We start from the raw sequence: 19,063 nt of genomic DNA, 5'->3' as shown, positions 1-19,063 counted from the left end.
AACTATTAAACAACTTCCAGAGAGCTGGTGTCAGCTATGATCCAATGTAATTCTCAATGCAACCAACAATACATACAGGGCTAGCCAGTAGTAAGGTAATTTGTCAAATGAAAGAAGAGAGTACTCTTGTGCGGTCCTTCCAGAATTATATCTTGTACTGCAGCTGGAGGCTTTTTGTTTATTCTAGTTAGCTCCCCATTGAGTGGAGGTTGACATATTTTGTGCCCTATATGGGCATCATATGTGCCCACTCCTGACATGTTAATGACTCATTGGCATGGGATTAGTATCACTGGCCTCAGGAGGCGAGGTGTTACATTCCACCACTTCCCAGCAGCAAAAAGAGGATTGAACACTGTTGAACCCTGGTATGTTGATCTGCCGGCTGAAATGGGCTTTCCTGAAGATTGTGTGGTACTTGATTAGTGTCAGAACATGAACTATAAATGGGAGCAGGAACAGTACATGTGGCCATTCGAACCTGCCTATGTCCACTTTCCTGCCTCTTCTTAACCTAAAACTGTCGTTGCCGATCAATTGGACTATGACAACTTGTTTTCCAGACACACTATATTTACTTGTGCAGAAGAGCAGCACAATCCCAGTTACTGTGCTAATATAAAATTCTACTCGGCTTTTATATAAACTTTGACCCTTGAAATTGTGCACACTCTCTAATTTCCTATCACCAATCACAATACATTCTCGAAAACACTAATATCGAATAAAACTACATGCTATTCAATCCTTTATTTGTATTTAATTTTTGTAAGGATGACTATCAAGAACCTTGTGTTCTAGGTCATAGCTAGCTATATGTCAAAAGACGCAAATCAAGAACCATATGCTGCATGTCAACATAGAAACATAGAAACATAGAAATTAGGTGCAGGAGTAGGCCATTCAGCCCTTCGAGCCTGCACCGCCATTCAATATGATCATGGCTGATCATCCAACTCAGTATCCCGTACCTGCCTTCTCTCCATACCCCCTGATCCCCTTAGCCACAAGGGCCACATCTAACTCCCTCTTAAATATAGCCAATGAACTGGCCTCAACTACCCTCTGTGGCAGAGAGTTCCAGAGATTCACCACTCTCTGTGTGAAAAAAAAGGATGCCCAGAGGGGCTGCATAGCTATCTTAACCCTTATCATAGTGAAGCTTCCACAGAACTACCCTTTTATTAACCGCAGACCTTTCGGGCAAAATGAAATGTTGGAGAAATGGTCTGCCCAGTGTCCCTTTTGTGTTGCCTGTTCCAGATGAGATTGAAGGGTGCTGAATATACTAGGTTGGGCATGATAAATATGAATTGTGGCCCTACAGTGCCTTCTTACTAATTGATGTTGTTCTACTTTCCTTAATTTTACAGGGAGTCAATGGAAAACCTGGCCCTAAAGGAGATGAGGTAACTTTTATTCACTTTATAAAACATGTTTTATACTCACAGAATGTGTCTCAAACTCACAGAAGTACGGTGGAACTAAACCAAAGTTATTCATTCAACACACTCATACAGGAATGTGACACATGAGTCATCCATCTGTGTGGGTGAGTGGAGTCTTGTACAGTCACAATGTGAGCAAATGGAAATAGCAACATAGGCACAAAAGGTCTGTATGGACATGAGGGGATCAAGGACTATGACTCCACATATAGATTGCAGATCTTATATTTGTATATACAAGAGTGCACAGCCACATGTAAACATTCATGAAGGTACATAAGCATGCTTTTACCGACACACGTACAAAAAGCATAAACATGCATACATGGTGGTGAATCTGTGAAATTCATTGCTACACAAGGCCGTGGAGGCCATCATTTGATATTTTTAAGGCAGATAGATAGATTCTTGATTAGGGCTGTCGGGTATTATGGGGTGAAGGCAGGAGAATGGGGTTAGGAGGGAAAGAGAGATCAGCCATGAATGAATGGTGGAGTAGACTTGATGAGCCGAATGGCCTTATTCTGCTCCTGTCACTTATGACCTTATGACATAAATACGGCAACATTAATCACTAGGATTTGCCGGAACATGGACCAGCCATTTCTTGCAATGCCCTTGGGTGTCATTGAGCTAATGTTAGCAGCGCAATCAGTTATTTTTGTTCCTCTCAATGGCAGGGCCGTAGAGGTGACATTGGACCCAAAGGAAAGCTTGGACAAAAAGGGGACATCGGAGATAAGGTGAGTCTGTTATTTTTCTATCCTACGGCTTTCTTATCAAGGGGCAATTCAAATACATGGGGTGGGATGCACGGTGAGCACAACAGCATCTTCTGTATGAGCTCCTTTTTAAATGGTGGAACTTGGCACTATAATCACCTTCAGCATATATTGATGTGGGCTACAGTTGGATTTTGATCCTCACATTCATGGGGAAGGTACCATCGCAGGAAATGTGCAGCCATCAGTGCTAGAGACACAATGTCATAACATGGTGGGGGCAAGGGGCCAGTAAAGTAATGGACTGATAATGACTTACTCAATTGGACAGCAAGGTGGTGCAGCAGGAGTGTTGTTGCCTTACAGAGCCAGAGGCCCAGTTTCCATCCTGACCTTGGGCGCTGTCTGTATTGAGTTTGTACATTCTCCCCATGACCTTTGTGGGTTATCTCCGGGTGCTCTGGTTTTCTCCCACAGTCCAAAGACGTAAAGGTTTGTATGCTAATTGGCTTGGTAAAATAGTAAATTGGCCCGACAGTGTGCAGGATATTATTAGTGTGCGGGGAATAGCTGATCGGCGCAGATTTGGTGGGTCGAAGGGCCTGTTTCCCCTCTTATCTCTAAACTAAAAAAAACTTAAACTAATAAGCTCTCTTGTCATGACAGGGCGACTTTGGAATTGAAGGTGTGCGTGGATTGGCAGGTGAAAGCGGACTGAAAGGAGCGAAGGTAAGGAGCAGCCTGTGCACCTCAGATCAAGCGGGATAATAATCTAAACCTAATCTAACCAAATGTTTTCTGAAGGGCAGAGGGATAGAGAAGTCCAAGAAGAGCTGAAAAGCCATTGGATATGCCAAAAAAATGGAATGTTTCTTCTGTATGGTAGAATGAAGTGGGCAGCATAAATATAAGGAGGTAAAGAAAGACCACAGCAAACAAGCTAATGGGTGAGATTAGAAAGTTGCTCTATTAGAGAGCCAGAACAGGCACAATGGGATGATTTTTTGCGATAAGCATTTGGTGATACAGTGGCTTGCAAAAGTTTTCACACCCCTTGAACTTTTCCACATTTTGTCACGTTACAACCACAAACGTAAATGTATTTTATTGGGATTTTATGTGATATAGACCAACACAAAGTGGCACATAATTGTGAAGTGGAAGGAAAATGATACATGGTTTTCAAATTTTTTTACAAATAAAAAACTGGAAAGTGTGGCGTGCAAAAGTATTCAGCCCCCTTTACTCTGATACCCCTAAATAAAATCCAGTGCAACCAAATGCCTTCAGAAGTCACCCAATTAGTAAATAGAGTCCACTTGTGTGTAATCTAATCTCAGTATAAATACAGCTGTTCTGTGAAGGCCTCAGAGGTTTGTTAGAGAACATTAGTGAACAAACAGCATCATGAAGCCCAAGGAACACACCAGACAGGTCAGGGATAAAGTTGTTGAGAAGTTTAAAGCAGGGTTAGATTATAAAAAAATATCCCAAGCTTTGAACATCTCACGGAGCACTGTTCAATCCATCATCCGAAAATGGAAAGAGTATGGCACAACTGGAAACCTACCAAGACATGGCCGTCCACCTAAACTGACAGGCCAGGCAAGGAGAGCATTGATCAGAGAAGCAGCCAAGAGGACCATGGTAAACCTGAGGAGCTGCAGAGATCCACAGCTTAGGTGGGAGAATCTGTCCACAGGACAACTATTAGTTGTGCACTCCACAAATCGGGCCTTTATGGAAGAGTGGCAAGAAGAAAGCCATTGTTGAAAAAAAGCCATAAGAAGTCCCGTTTGCAGTTTGCCACAAGCCATGTGGGGGACACAACAAACATGTGGACGAAGGTGCTCTGGTCAGATGAGACCAAAATTGAAGTTTTTGGCCTAAATGCAAAACGCTATGTGTGGCAGAAAACTAACACTGCACATCACCCTGAACACACCATCCCCACTGTGAAACATGGTGGTGGCAGCATCATGCTGTGGGGATGCTTTTCTTCAGCAGGGACAGGGAAGCTGGTCAGAGTTGATGGGAAGATGGATGGAGCCAAATACAGGGCAATCTTGGAAGAAAACCGGTTAGAGTCTGCAAAAAACTTGAGACTGGGGCGGAGGTTCACCTTACAACAGGACAACGACCCTAAACATACAGTCAGAGCTACAATGGAATAGTTTAGATCAAAGCATATTCATGTGCTAGAATGGCCCAGTCAATGTCCAGACCTAAATCCAATTGAGAATCTCTGGCAAGACTTCAAAATTGCTGTTCACAGACGCTCTCCATCCAATCTGACTGAGCTTGAGCTATATTGCAAAGAAGAATGGGCAAATTGTCAGTCTCTAGATGTGCAAAGCTGGTAGAGACATACCCCAAAAGACTTGCAGCTGTAATTGCAGCGAAAGGTGGTTCTACAAAGTATTGACTCAGGGGGGCTGAATACTTTTGCACGCCACACTTTTCAGTTTTTTATTTGTAAAAAAAATTGAAAACCATGTATCATTTTCCTTCACTTCACAATTATGCACCACTTTGTGTTGGTCTATCACATAAAATCCTAATAAAATACATTTACGTTTGTGGTTGTAACATGACAAAATGTGGAAAAGTTCAAGCGGTATGAAAACTTTTGCAAGCCACTGTATATGCAGTCCCACTGGTGAATATACTCCCACAAGAGGGGGTCCATTGTTTACAATGAGGTACTGACAATATATTTCCAAGCCAAGATGGTGTCCGGCTTGGAAGGAAACCTGCAGGATGTGTTAAGGAACCCCGGGTATCAGGGGTTATGGGGACAAGGCAGAAGAATGGGGTTAGGAGGGGGAGATAGATCAGCCATGGCGGAGTAGACTTGATAGGACGAATGGCCTAATTTTGCTCCTATTGCTTATGAATTTATGTCAAGGAAACTAGATAGAATAAGGACACAGATCTGCCATGATCTAACTGCCAGAACAGGTTGAGGAACCTCTCGTAGTCTCCAGAACCTCTGAATGGAAGCCCTTCCTGATATCATTGTAGTATTGGGAGGTTGTTGTGGTTGAAGCATGAAACTGTAATTTTTGTATGGCTAATCTTGAATGGCGAGGTCAAGCCAAGCTGAAGACTGGTCATCAGTATTCACTTCCACTGAGGAAGACATCCCTGAAATATCATTCAACGACTTAGTTTTATCCTTGCTCTAAGAGACCTGACCATTTCCAGCTGACTTTGATATCTTCACTTTGTCCACAGGGAGACATTGGCCTTCCAGGACCAAGAGGAACCCCAGGCCCATCTGGAGGACCAGGCTTGAATGTAAGTTGCACTTTTTTGACCCAGGAAAAGCGATAAACTATATTCCAAGAGCTTCATCTTGTGATATCCCATGTCCATCCACCCGCCCGCATAACCATATGCCACAAACAAAAGAGTTCAAAAGGATTGGCAAATAGATGTCCTCTATTTTTTTTTAATAACTCCTTCCTCCTGTGTTGCTCAATACATAGTCCATGCAATCCTTCAGACTCCCACATCCAATCTGTCATTTTACTTCGGAGTCACGTGAGTGACTACGTGAAGAACCCCGCTAGGACGCTTGCGTGTCATATCGCTTTACGCATTGCAACGAGTCACAGCAGGGGGAGGACATCCCCTTTAGCGGCAGAATCAAAAAACCGACAACAGCAGGTAAGGGACTCTGCGTTTTTCCAACTTGCATTGCAGGTGGAAAAATGGACAGAGCGCCCAGAAGGAAGGCTGCGAAAAAGCTGGAGGGGTAGAACCGCGGCGTTGCAGGCAGCCAGCAGTAACAGCAGCAGCCGACGGCACGCCAATCTCCCAACGTGGGATCAGCTGTGCCCGACTTCGCTCCCTCACCGGCAAAATCCACTCCTCGGCCGGGCAGGAAAGCGAAGCAAAAGACGGATCGTATGCCAGACTCAGACGAGTCTGACTTTGAGCAGCCGCGAGCGGCCAGTGCCCGTGAGCACCGGGGTCGGTTGGAGCGGCTGCAGGATGACGAGCAGCTGGGAGCGGCCAGTGCCCGAGAGCATTGGAGCCGGTTGGACCGGCTGCAGGACGAGGAACAGCCGCGAGCGGCCAGTGCCCGAGAGCATTGGAGCCGGTTGGAGCGGCTGCTGGAGGAGGTCCTCCAAAGTGGCAGACTCTGGGAGATGGAGGCTAGCCACAGTGGGCAATCAATAAGCCCCACAGCGGTACCCCTTGTGGGGCTGCATGGTGTCTCTTCCTCATCGGAGGAGAACACGGAGGATCAGTTCTGAGTGGACCCTGAACAGGGCAGGGAACAACATACCCCCAGTAAGCCTGGGGTGAAAGAAAATATGCTGGACATGGTAACCCAATTCTTCCAACCAGACCAAACCAGGGAAGACCTGGAGCCTAAGAAAGCAGCTAGCATGATTTCATGTCCTTTAATCAATTACAGACACAGGCTCTATCAGACACCATGGCACGGCAGTTACCTCCAGGTAACTGCAAGTCATTACATGTTCCGAGTGTAAACCAGTGCAACTGGAAGCATGTGGGGACAGCAATTCGAACCAGTGATTTAAAAATTCAAAAGGTCCTAAAAGCATTAACGGCAGGAATAACAGCTTTTGCCCGTACTCTGAAGGAACAAGATATGACCCAAGACCACCAGGATGCACGGGCTCTATTGTGCAACTCACAGTATGAGTTGAATACCATTAGAAAAAGTGCGATCCAACCAGCATTGGACCCCAAATATGCCGGCCTTTGCAAACCAGGAACCTCCAAACCGTCAATTCTATTGTTTGGAGGGGATTTACCCAAACAAATTAAGGAACTGGATGAAGAGGCGAAAACACTGGGGCACCCACCAAAACATACTTCGGCAAAAAATATCAGCCCTACGGACCCCCCAGACGGCCAACACAAGTCGCTGGGAGCACAAAAACCAGGAGCACCCAGCTGCGGTCATTTTTAGGGCATGGCCCAGAACGATCGCCCTGGAAAATTTGCCAGCCTCCAACCCAACAACAGACCCAAACAATGGCGCCTCAACGTCCACGAAAGATGACGAGGAAATAACACACCTACCACTGGTAACCATAGAGGTAGGTGGGTCTGGTTCCTTAAAAATTAAAGGGAGCACGAAAGTTGGAGGGAGGTTACGCTATTATTTGGATGCATGGAATAAGATAACTCTAGACACTTACATTCTAAGCAGTATACAGGGTTATACCATAGAATTTATACTAAAACATAATCCACCAGTACAGCATGTACCGAACCGAACGTTCATGCTCACTAGCATAGAAAAATCTAAAGCACATGCTGAACTACAACGACTACATAAAAAAGGAGTAATTGAACACACCCAACACGAATCACAGGAATTCGTGTCCAATATCTTTATAAAAAAACAAGAAAGATGGTGGTTGCCAGCATCATCATCGATTTGACAACTTTAAATACCTTTGTACAATATATTCATTTCAAAATGGAAACCTTTGTTACTGCTAAGCAATTAGTTTCCGTAGGCTACTATATGGTAAGCATCGATTTAAAAGATGCTTACTATACAGTACCCATCAGAGGTGACCACAGATATTATTTGAAATTCAACTGGATGGGACAGCACTGACAATACAGGGCACTACCAAATGGGCTAACTTCAGCCCCCAGGTTATTCACAAAAATTTTGAAACCAGCCTTGGCGTTACTGCGAAAACAAAAACATATGGTAATGGCATATCTGGATGACATTTATTGTTGGCAACACTTTGGAATTGGCTAAACTAGCAGTAACAGCCACAAAACAACTGTTCGCAGAACTGGGATTCATCATCCATCCAGTTAAGTCTAAATTAACGCCTTCAACAAAAATGGATTACCTGGGGTTCACCATTAACTCGGTTCACATGTCAGTGACTTTGCCGATAGAAAAGGCTACAGCCTTAAAAGAGGCTTGCAGCGAAATCATTGACATCACCAAACCCTCCATTAGACTGGTAGCCAGGATAATTGGGAAAATAGTGGCCGCATTTCCAGCCACACAATTTGGACCTTTACATTATCGAAATTTACAGAGAGCTAAAATAAGAGCACTCAAAATTAATGGAGGCCATTTTGACAGGCCAATGGAGCTACCTACAGAAGCCATTATAGAACTAAAATGGTGGGAACACAACAGCAAGTATTGTTCCAACCCACTAATTATCAGCAACCCGTCTATGGTACTACAAACTGATGCCAGTGCACTTGGTTGGGGAGCCACCAATTCCATCTCGAGCTGTGGAGGGAGATGGAATGCACAGGAAGCATCATTATTAAAAGCACGGGGTATAAACTACCTGGAAATGTTAAGCGCATTCCATGGCCTTAAGTCATATTGTTCGGGGCTAAATCACCAGCATGTTGGACTACAAATTGACAACACCACCGTGGTAGCATACATCAACCATATGGGTGGAAACAAATCGACATCATGTGACAATCTGGCCAACACAATTTGGCAATGGTGCATCCAGAGGAATATTTGGATATCAGCTACCTACTTACCAGGTAAACTAAATTTAGTGGCAGACACCAGGTCACGCAAATTCAATGAAAACACTGAATGGATGTTGGATAAACATGTATTTGCTGAAATTACAGCACGGCATGGAACACCAGATATCGATCTTTTCGCATCCAGGCTAAATCACCAATTACCAAGTTGTGTTTCATGGGAACCAGACCCTGGGGCAGCAGCTAAAGATGCATTTTCGCTGCATTGGGGGAAATTGTTTATTTATGCATTCCCTCCTTTCTGCCTCATCAGTCGGGTACTAAGGAAAATACAACAAGACTCTGCACCTGGGATTCTTGTAGTACCCGATTGGCCTACTCAACCATGGTTCCCGGTGATACTAGACATGGCATTAGAACCGTGCATCACCATTCAACATAGACCAAATTTACTGGTCCATCCAGTAACACAGGAAAGTCACCCATGTCATAAACATACCAACTTATTAATTTGTAGAGTCTGAAAGCGCCTCTACAACACATGGGACTGACGGACCGAACAATGGACATGATTGCATCGGCCCACAGACAGTCCACCAAAAAACAGTACTTGGTGCACATCAAGAAATGGGGCAAGTTCTGTCATGCCAATAACCTCAACTACAGGTCCAACAATATTCCGTTTGTTCTGGAATTTCTGGCCAGTCTACACTACGATGAGGGGCTCGGCTACAGTGCCATCAACTGTGCCAGAAGTGCTCTGTCAAACTACCTATGGCAAGGAACAGAGCGGCATTCTGTAGGGACTCACCCCCTGGTAACCAAACTAATGAGGGGCATTTTTAATACGAATCCCCCAAGAACCAGGTACGCCCAAATTTGGGACGTGAGAATTGTATTGACCATGTTGAGAAACTGGTCTCCACCAACAGCTCTGTCCCTACAGAAACTAACTATGAAAATGGTCATGCTGATGGCTTTGGTCACGGCACAAAGGGTCCAGTCGCTACAAAAACTAAGGCTGGACAACTTGACCACTTCATCTGGGAATTTGATTTTTCTTATCCATGACTTAATAAAACAGAACAGACCGGGAACAGCAGGACAAAAAATAGAATTCAGGGCCTACCCGACGGATGACCGCCTCTGTGTAGTAACTCATTTACTATTATACATTGAACAGACAAGAATCATCAGAGGGGAAGAAATGGCACTGTTAATTAGCCACAAACAGCCACATAAAAAAGTAACAGCCCAGACTGTCTCACGATGGCTAAAACAGGTCCTAATGAAGGCAGGAGTAGATACTAACGTTTTTAGATCTCACACCACCAGGGCTGCAGCTACATCAGCAGCAAAACAGTTGGATGTTCCTATGGACCAAATCCTGAAAACGGCAGGATGTTCAACGGAAAGAACAAAACACTTTTAAGTTCTGTAATATGATTTACCCATAAATAGGGGCTATGATTTGGATTTAATAAAAATATTTTGTTGTTTCAAGATCGTATTGATATCTAATGATGTTAACACTATTCTCCCCACAATCAAGGCAGAAGTGAGGCATGGACTCATTCCACGGCATAGAATCACAGAGCTTTAAAATCTTCACGTAGTCACTCACGTGACTCCGAAGTAAAATAGTAAGGTTAAACGAGAACTTACCAGTTTGAAGTTTGATCTTTATTTTATGAGGGACATTGAGGGAATACGTGCCCTCCGCTCCCACCCTTGATCATATCCTGAACTGGTATCTCTTCTCTAATCTTACTATGTTTAGTCATTATAGTTATCTGTGATTCCACACCGCTGCTTTGAAGAATGGCACGCATGCGTCCTAGCGGGGTTCTTCACGTATTCCCTCAATGTTCCTCCTCATAAAATAAAGATCAAACTTCAAACTGGTAAGTTCTCATTTAATCTTACTATTAACGTTCATTGGTGTGAGACCCATTTGTCAAGGGTCCCTTCAAACTGAGTGTTGGAGAAATTATTATGCAAGTATCCAGCGCACGGTGCGAGCTTTCAGTGATATTTATGGGTCCCTCCATGAACTACTTTAGGGACGGTAACTAAGATAACAATCTATGCTTCAAAAACTTATATTGACCCCTACTCTCTCATCCAATTTGTTCACTTATTGGATAGAATGACTTTGTTGAGGTGTGGGGACCAAGTTGTATTGGAGGACAATGGTATTGGAAAAGGGAAGAGACAAAACTTCCTGAGAAAAATTATAAAGGAGCAAAAACACGGGTGAGGAATTGGAAGGGATTATTTTGGATTGGATTTAAATCATAAGGCCATATGGTGTACATTATGGGGCATGTCAAGAAGTCCAAGAGGAGAAAATAGAGACGTGATTAGATGTGCCAGTTATACTGAGGAAATAGCCAGTGTAATGAATCAAGAGAAAACAAGGATGCTGGGTTTCACACAGAGGTTTATCATCACCTGATCAATCAAATAATTCAAAATAAATTCTGTCACCATTCAAAAATCTTTATCGAATTTGGATAGAAGGCACATTTTGCAAATTAATGGATTACTTCTTAAGGAATTACCATTTTGGAAAATATGTTAGACATGAGACCAAAGGTTTTTCAAAAGATGTTTAGTTTAGTTTATTGTCATGAGTACTGAGGTACAGTGAAAAGCTTTTGCTACGTGCTAACCAGCCAACGGAAACACATGATTACAATCAAGCAATCCGCAGTGTACAGATACATGATAAAGGGAATAACGTTTAGTGCAGGATAAAGTCTAGCAAAGTCCGATTAAAGATTAGTAGTTTAGTGCTCCACCAAAAGTCTACAATAAAACCATGGACATGATCCAATGCAGCACAGCACCAGAGATGGGGAGGGGAGGTTTGTTGACATACAACAGAGATTCTGCAGAAAGACAGAATAATGGAAGTATGTACTGGAGCCCACCAGGGAGAAGGCAATTCTGGATTTAGTGTTGTGTAATGAACCAGATTTGATAAGGGAACTCGAGGAAAAGGAGCATTAGGAGGTAATGACTGTAATATGATACGTTTTAATCTACAATTTGAGAGGGAGAAGGGAAAATCGGAAATGTCAGTATTACAGTTGAACAAAGGATACTATGGAGCCATGAGGGAGGAGCGGGCCAAAGTTGACTGGAAAGATACCCTAGCAGAGATGACAGTGGAACAACAATGGCAAGTAATTCCAAGAATAATACAGAAGGTGCAGGATCAGTTCATTCCGAAGAGGAAGAAAGATTCTAAGGGGAGTAAGGGGTGACCGTGGCTGACAAGGAAAGTCAAGGACAGTATAAAAATAAAAGAGAAGTGTAACATAGCAAAGATGAGTGGGAAGCCAGAGGATTGGGAAACTTTTAAAGAGCAACAGAAGATAACTAAAAAGACAATACGGGGAGAAAAGATGAGGTACAAGGGTAAGTTAGCCAAGAATATAAAGGGGGATAGTAAAAGCTTCTTTAGGTAGGTGAAGAGGAAAAAAATAGTTAAGACCAAAGTTGGACCCTTGAAGACAGAAACAGGTGAATTTATTATGAGGAATAAGGAAATGGCAGACGAGTTGAACAGGTACTTTGGATCTGTCTTCACTAAGGAAGACACAAACAATCTCCCAGATGTACTAGTGACTAGAGGACCTAGGGTAATGCAGGAACTGAATTCACATTAGGCAGGAATTGGTGTTGGGTAGACTGATGGGACTGGAAGCTGATAAATCCCCAGGGCCTGATGGTCTGCATCCCAGGATACTTAAAGAAGTGGCTCTAGAAATCGTGGATGCATTGATGATCATTTTCCAATGTTGTGTAGATTCAGGAACAGTTCCTGTGGATTGGGGGGTAGCTAATGTTATCCTACTTTTTAAGAAAGACAGGAGAGAGAAAAAATGGAATTATAGACCAGTTAGCCTGACATCGGTGGTGGGGAAGATGCTGACGTCAATTATAAAAGATAAAATAGCGGCACATTTGGATAGCAGTAACAGGATCAGTCCGAGTCAGCATAGATATACGAGGGGGAAATCATGCTTGACTAATCTTCTGGAATTTTTTGAGGATGTAACTAAGAAAATGGACAGGAGAGAGACAGTGGGTGTAGTGCACCTGAACATTTTGAAAGCATTTGCTAAGGTTCCAAATAGGAGATAAGTGGGAAAAATTAGAGCACATGGTATTGGGATAGGGTACTGAAATGGATAGAAAATTGGTTGGCATACAGAAAACAAAGAGTAGGGATTAACGGGTCGCCTTTCAGAATGGCAGGCAGTGACTAGTGGAGTACCGTCAGGCTCGTTGCTGGGACCGCAGCTATCTACAATATACATGAAAGATTTAAATGAAGGGATTCAAAGTAACATTAGCAAATTTGCAGATGACTCAAAGCTGGGTGGCAGTGTGAACTGTGAGGAGGATGCTATGAAGATGCCGGGTGACTTGGACAGGCTGGGTGAGTGGGCAGATGCATGGCAGATGCAGTTTAATGTATATAAATGTGAGGTTATCCACTTTGGTGGCAAAAACGGGAAGGCAGATTATTATCTGAATGGTGTCAAGTTGGGAAAGGGGGAAGTTCAACGAGATCTGGGGGTCTTTGTTCATCAGTCACTGAAAGTAAGCATGCAGGTAGGTACAGCAGGCAGTGAAGAAAGCTAATGGCATGTTGGCCTTCATAACAAGATGAGTTCAGTATGGGAGCAAAGAGGTCCTTCTGCAGTTGTACAGGGCCCTCGTGAGACCACACCTGGAGTATTGTGTGCAGTTTTGGTCTCCAAACTTGAGGAAGGACATTCTTGCTGTTGAGGGAGTGCAGTGTAGGTTCATGAGGTTAATTCCCGGGATGGCGGGAATGTCATATGTTGATAGAATGAAGCAGCTGGGCTTGTATACTCTGGAAATTAGAAGGATGAGGGGGAATCTTATTGAAACATATAAGATTATTAAGGGATTGGACAAGCTAGAGGCAGGAAACATGTTCCCGATGTTGGGGAAGTCCAGAACCAGGGGCCACAGTTTAAGAATAAGGAGTAAGACATTTATAACAGAGATGAGGAAACACTTTTTCACCCAGAGAGTTGTGAATCTGTTGAATTTTCTGCCTCAGATGGAAGTGGAGGCCAATTCTCTGGATGCTTTCAAGATAACGGAGTCAGGGGATATGGGGAGAAGGCAGGATTGTGGATGATTAGCCATGATCACATTAAATAGCGGTGCTGGCTCGAGGGGCTAAATGGCCTACTTCTTCACCTATTGTCTATTGTCTATTATTTAGGGAGATATTCACAAAGCAATGTGTAAAATTGATCACTGAAAATTGAGAAGAACTCTGGATAAATGTTCACGCATAGAAGGCTTTGGGAGGATTGAATACTTGCTCACCGGAAATGCTTGATGAATGGAGCATTGCGCATTTATTTAGCATAAATATTTGAATGTCTGGAAGGCTGTGTGGAAAGCTAGGGAAATTCAAATTGGTTTGAATTATTGAAGCAAAGACAGACCTCACATCCACACCATCTCTTCCAATCTCTAACCTCCTTGCTCGCACTCCCTCCCACCTCTCTTCTCCCAGGCCCCTGCCCACTCTTCCTCCACCTCACCACCCTCTGCTAGTGGGATAACCCAGTCACAAAATATATGTCCGTTGAGTGTTGTGTAGTTACATTTGGTGTATAGTTTATGCATTCTACAATCGGCTAGAAACGTAATTTTGCCTTGTTTCAGGGATCGCGAGGAGACCCAGGTGAAGTCGGACCAAGGGGTGACTCAGGACCTCCCGGCCCCCAGGTAGGCATTTGGACAGTTAGCTGTGCAATAAATGCAAGTATTTGTCAAATGATGTCAGGTAAGTGCAAAGGTTGCCATTGTGTTGTCTCCCATGCTCAAGCCTGAGCAACTTCATTTTTATTCACTCATGCCTTTACCATCCATTTAATTGCCCATTTTGTCTTTGAACTGATCGCCAAGCTTCCTGTGTGTTCAGTTCCCTCATGCCCTCCTCATTTTCACTGCAACATACAACTTTATCATTTCATCATTACTTTTCCCCATGGCGATGAGAAATTATTAACCTGCAAAATGAACCCTTTATCTCTCCACAGATGCTGACTGACTTGATGAATATTTCACACATTTTGTTTTATTTGTTATCATATGTTTGGTTGGTCTCTGCAGCGTTGTGGGGCAACCTTGTTGCTGTCACAGCTGTCCATATATATGTTCCTCTATCACCCACTGGCAATTGGGAGGCCTATAGTATGAGAGTGATTACACCTTCTTATTTTTGAGCCCTGCATATATTGCCTCAATGGATGAACCCTCCAGTCAGTACTCTCTGAGAGCAGCTGTGACATTTTCCATGATTAATAGAGCAATTCCTCCACCTTTTTTACCTCTCTCTATATTGTGACTGAAACATTGAGACCTTAGAACAATGAGTCCTGTCCCAAACAAGTTTCCATAATGGTCACAACATCATAATTCCATGCACTGATCCAGGCTCTAAGTTAGTCCACCTTATTCATGATACCCCTTGTATTGGAATAAATGCACTTTAGACCATTAGTTTCACCTCGTTCATTAATTACTCCCAGCCTGTCCTTCCTTTGAGACTTACTGGTCTTAATATCTACCTTCGCATCAGACCTTTCACCTTTTGACCTGATGCTCCCCAACTCCTGCCAGTCTGGTTTAAACCCTCCCAAATAACACTAGTAACCCTTTCCGCAAAGTTAGTAAAAACAAGGAACTGCAGATGCTGGTTTCATACCTAAGATGAACATAAAGTGCTGGAGTAACTCAGCGGGTCGGGTAGCATCTTGTGAGAAAAGGTTTGGGTGATGTTTCAGGTCAGGACTGAAGATGGATCACCCATCCTTTTTCTCAAGAGATGATGACTGACCCGTTGAGTTATTCCAGCATTTTGTGTCGATCTTCCTGCAAGGATATTGATTCTCCTCCAGTTCTGGTGCAACCTGTCCCTCTAGTACAGGTCTCAGCTGTCCTGGAAGAGAGTCCAAAGATCCATATATCTGAAGCCCCAGTTAAAATACAGGACAAGTGATCGAGTGCAATTGAGACGTGATCAGAGGAGGGATTGTCATTTTGGATCACAAATAAATAATTGGGGGAAAGTCTTTGGGAAAGTTTGGCACTGCTTGAAGCTGGGAGATTCTCTTCTCTGCCAGCTCTAGGGCGGTACAGTGGTGCAGCAGTGCTGCCTTACAGCAGAGACTCGGGTTTGATCCTGACTACGGGTACTATCTGTATGGAGTTTGTCCATTCTCCCTGTGACCATGTGAGTTTTCTCCAGGTAAAATTGTCCCTAATGTGTAGGATAGTGGTAGTGTGTGGAGGTGATCACTGATCGGCGTGGACTTGGTGGGTCGAAGGGCCTATTTCCGCACTGAATCTCTAAAGTCGATAGTTTGGCTTCCGATCAAACATAACTTTAAAGCATCTCCACACTTCCTTATTCATGTTTTCCGGAAGTCATGAGACTTCAAAAGTTAACCTGGGTCTGAAGATGGGTCCGCATCTTAACCTATCCATGTTCTCCAGAGATGCTGCCTGATCCGCTGAGTTATTCCAGCACTTGGTGTCCTTTTATGTAGACCAGCATCTGCAGTTCCTTGTTTATTTAAAAGTTAATCACTGCCCTGGTGTCATCAACTAACCTGTAGAAATGTAAGTCTGCCATCAGTTTATCAGAAGTCTGGTTTGTACTGCTTGCATAATTTTCTTCTTGAACTTATTTTAAGGGCGACAAAGGAAGGCAAGGATTCAGTTTCGCAGGGCCCAGAGGAGAACAGGTAATGGGGTGACATGTTCATTACTTTCATTACTTTCCCCTCCCTCTCCCTCCCTGTCCTCCTCCTTTCCCCATTACCCCCCCCCCCCCCATCCCTCCCCCCCCCCCCCTCCCCCTCCCTCCCTCTCTCTCTCCCTCCCCTCTCCTCTCTCCCCTCTCTCTCTCCCTCTCTCCCTCTCTCCCTCTCTCCCTCTCTCCCTCTCTCTCTCTCCCCTCTCCCCCTCTCCCTCTCTCTCTCTCTCTCTCTCCCTCTCTCCCCTCTCTCCCTCTCCCTCTCCCTCTCCCCTCCCTCTCCCCCCCCCCCCCTCTCCCCCCCCCCCCCCCCCTCTCCATCCCCCTCCTCCCTCACCCCTCCCTCCCCCCCCCCCCCCCCCCCCCCCCCCCCCCCACTCCCCTTCCCCTTCCCCTCCCTGTTGTCTCAGTTCCCGATGTATTTTCCTCTCTGTGAATAATTCTGTGGTAGGGCAAGGCTGAACAGAAAGGGATTATAGTCTCTCTCTCTCTTTTCAGGGCGATGAAGGAGTGGTTGGAACTGATGGCTACACGGTGAGTTGCTGCCTCCGTTGGTTCAAGAATGTATGTGAGGCAACCCATGGGTTCCTGTAAACTGATGGTGGAAAACACACAAACGGAGGCTGGACTTACAGTCGAGTGATAGTTATTGCCCCAGTCTGTGTGTGGACTGGATTCAGTAACTAGCCAGTTGAGAATTCAAGATTGTGCCTAAGACTCTTGCTGGAACACAAGTAAATAGGAGCAGGAACAGGTCCCAAAACCTGGCCTACCCTTCGACAAGACCAAGGGTGATCTGCCCCAGGCCTCCTCCTTTCTGTGCCACAACCCTCAATTCACTGATCCCTCAAACAGTTATCTTCTTGCTCTTTAAATAGAGATCTTGCTTTCACAATCCTCCAAGGTAAGTAATTCCATAGATTCACTACCCTCTGCAATGTTCTACACACCTCCATTTTAAATGGCCACCCCATTAACCCTGCAAGTGCATCCTCTTCTTTGAGATTCTCCCACAAGGGGAAATATCTGAATGTCTGAACCTGTCGTGCTCCCAAAATATCTTATAATGTTTCTTCTTTTTTTTTTTTAATTAATAGTTTTTTATTGGAGGGAAAAAAAAAATTCACAGTACATCTGATGTATGGCATTACATTTTCCTCCATTTGATTTTTATAAATAATAATAAATAATAAATACGGGCCAAAAGTGATGTAAATGTAATGAGATCAGACTGGGTTGTATTTAAACCCAAGGTTTTATCTGTTACACCAAATACAGCTACAAGTGGGCAAGGTCTCACTGTCATCCCAAGGACTTCACTGATGGTTTTAAAAACCACTGCCCAGTTGTTAACAAGTTTGGGGCAAGACCAGAATGCATGAGCTAGATTGGCTGGAGAGAACGAGCACCTGTCACAGCCAGCGTCCGTCCCTGGATATATTTTAGCAAGCCTGGCTTTGCTTAAATGAACCCTGTGTAAAACTTTAAATTGTATGAGCCCCAATCTAGCACATGATGACGAGGAGTGGACTTTTTTCAGCGCTTTCCTCAGACAGATCCATACCAAGGTCATCCCCCCACCTAGCTTTAACTTTGTTCAGGTATTGATCTCCTAAATACATCAATTGAGAATATACTGCAGAGATCAGTCCTTTATTTCCAAAGGTAAGAGTGAATTTATCCAACACTGTGACAGGAGGGAGGTCAGGAAAAGAAGGAAATGTTTTCATGACAAAGTGGCGAACCTGAAGATATTTAAAGAAATGATTATGTGGGAAGCCATGTTTTTTGTGTAGGTAGTCGAAGCTATCAAATATGTTGTCAGTGTATAAATCCTTAATGGACATAAGACCATTCAAAAGGTTTGAGTCAAGTGTAGAGGGGGATAATGTTTCTTCTAAACAGAGAAATGGAGGTCTAATTTATCTTTTCCCACTCATGATGGGATAACCTTCTCATCCCAAGAATTAGCCTGATAAATCTCTTGATGACCACTTGTGATGCCAGTTTATTCAACTGATGCTCTCAACCTGAAAGTATAAGATTTTATCGTCTCTCAAGATATGTTGTAAATGATGCACGAACCCCCACATTGTTGCTGACAATAAACCAGCACGCCTTCTATCCAGGATCATGTTCTCTGCTATATTAGGTGAGGAGCATCCTTTATGAATGCCAAATGCAGATATTAGCCATTGATGCCAGTTTTAGGTTACTTTCAGTGATACTGAGGTAACCTATAACAAGTGCTGATAACTATTTTATCTGCAAATTAATTCTGGCAGAGCAGTTGCAGCTGATATTGAAACACACAATCTCTGACACTGCCCCCATCATCATAGTTCCTTACCACCGCACCCCACCAATCCTCATTCCCAGCCACCCATCCCCATAAGCCTTGTCCAATCTCCCTCCCAGACCACTGTTGTCCTGCTTAGTTTCACTGTTTCACTCATTAGTTTCACCCGTTATCCCCTTCTCCACATCCCAAAAATGGACCATTGTGGGCCCCACCTTGATCTTCGTTGCTGGCTTTGATTTATCCTTTTGCATACCTTTCATTCATTTATTCTTTGTACCCCTCCATATCT

At 43.9% G+C, this 19,063-nt stretch overlaps 1 protein-coding gene across 3 annotated transcripts in view; it reads left to right on the top strand.

Moving 5' to 3' along the window:
• The window catches only part of col6a2 (collagen, type VI, alpha 2), a 68,841-nt gene that overhangs the window by 27,601 nt on the left and 22,177 nt on the right, over positions 1 to 19,063 (top strand). For all 3 annotated transcript variants that reach the window (XM_055638313.1, XM_055638312.1, XM_055638314.1), the window contains exons 15-21: positions 1,374 to 1,409; positions 2,129 to 2,191; positions 2,837 to 2,899; positions 5,408 to 5,470; positions 14,375 to 14,437; positions 16,411 to 16,461; positions 16,971 to 17,006. In XM_055638313.1, coding sequence (XP_055494288.1) covers positions 1,374 to 1,409; positions 2,129 to 2,191; positions 2,837 to 2,899; positions 5,408 to 5,470; positions 14,375 to 14,437; positions 16,411 to 16,461; positions 16,971 to 17,006 — 375 coding nt within the window. The remainder of the gene's footprint in view (positions 1 to 1,373; positions 1,410 to 2,128; positions 2,192 to 2,836; positions 2,900 to 5,407; positions 5,471 to 14,374; positions 14,438 to 16,410; positions 16,462 to 16,970; positions 17,007 to 19,063) is intronic.

The sequence above is a fragment of the Leucoraja erinacea genome, chromosome 7 (assembly GCF_028641065.1).
Source record: "Leucoraja erinacea ecotype New England chromosome 7, Leri_hhj_1, whole genome shotgun sequence".
Lineage (NCBI taxonomy): Eukaryota > Metazoa > Chordata > Chondrichthyes > Rajiformes > Rajidae > Leucoraja > Leucoraja erinaceus.
The sequence above is the reverse complement of the archived record's forward strand: the minus strand, read 5'-3'. Positions and strand labels throughout refer to the sequence as shown.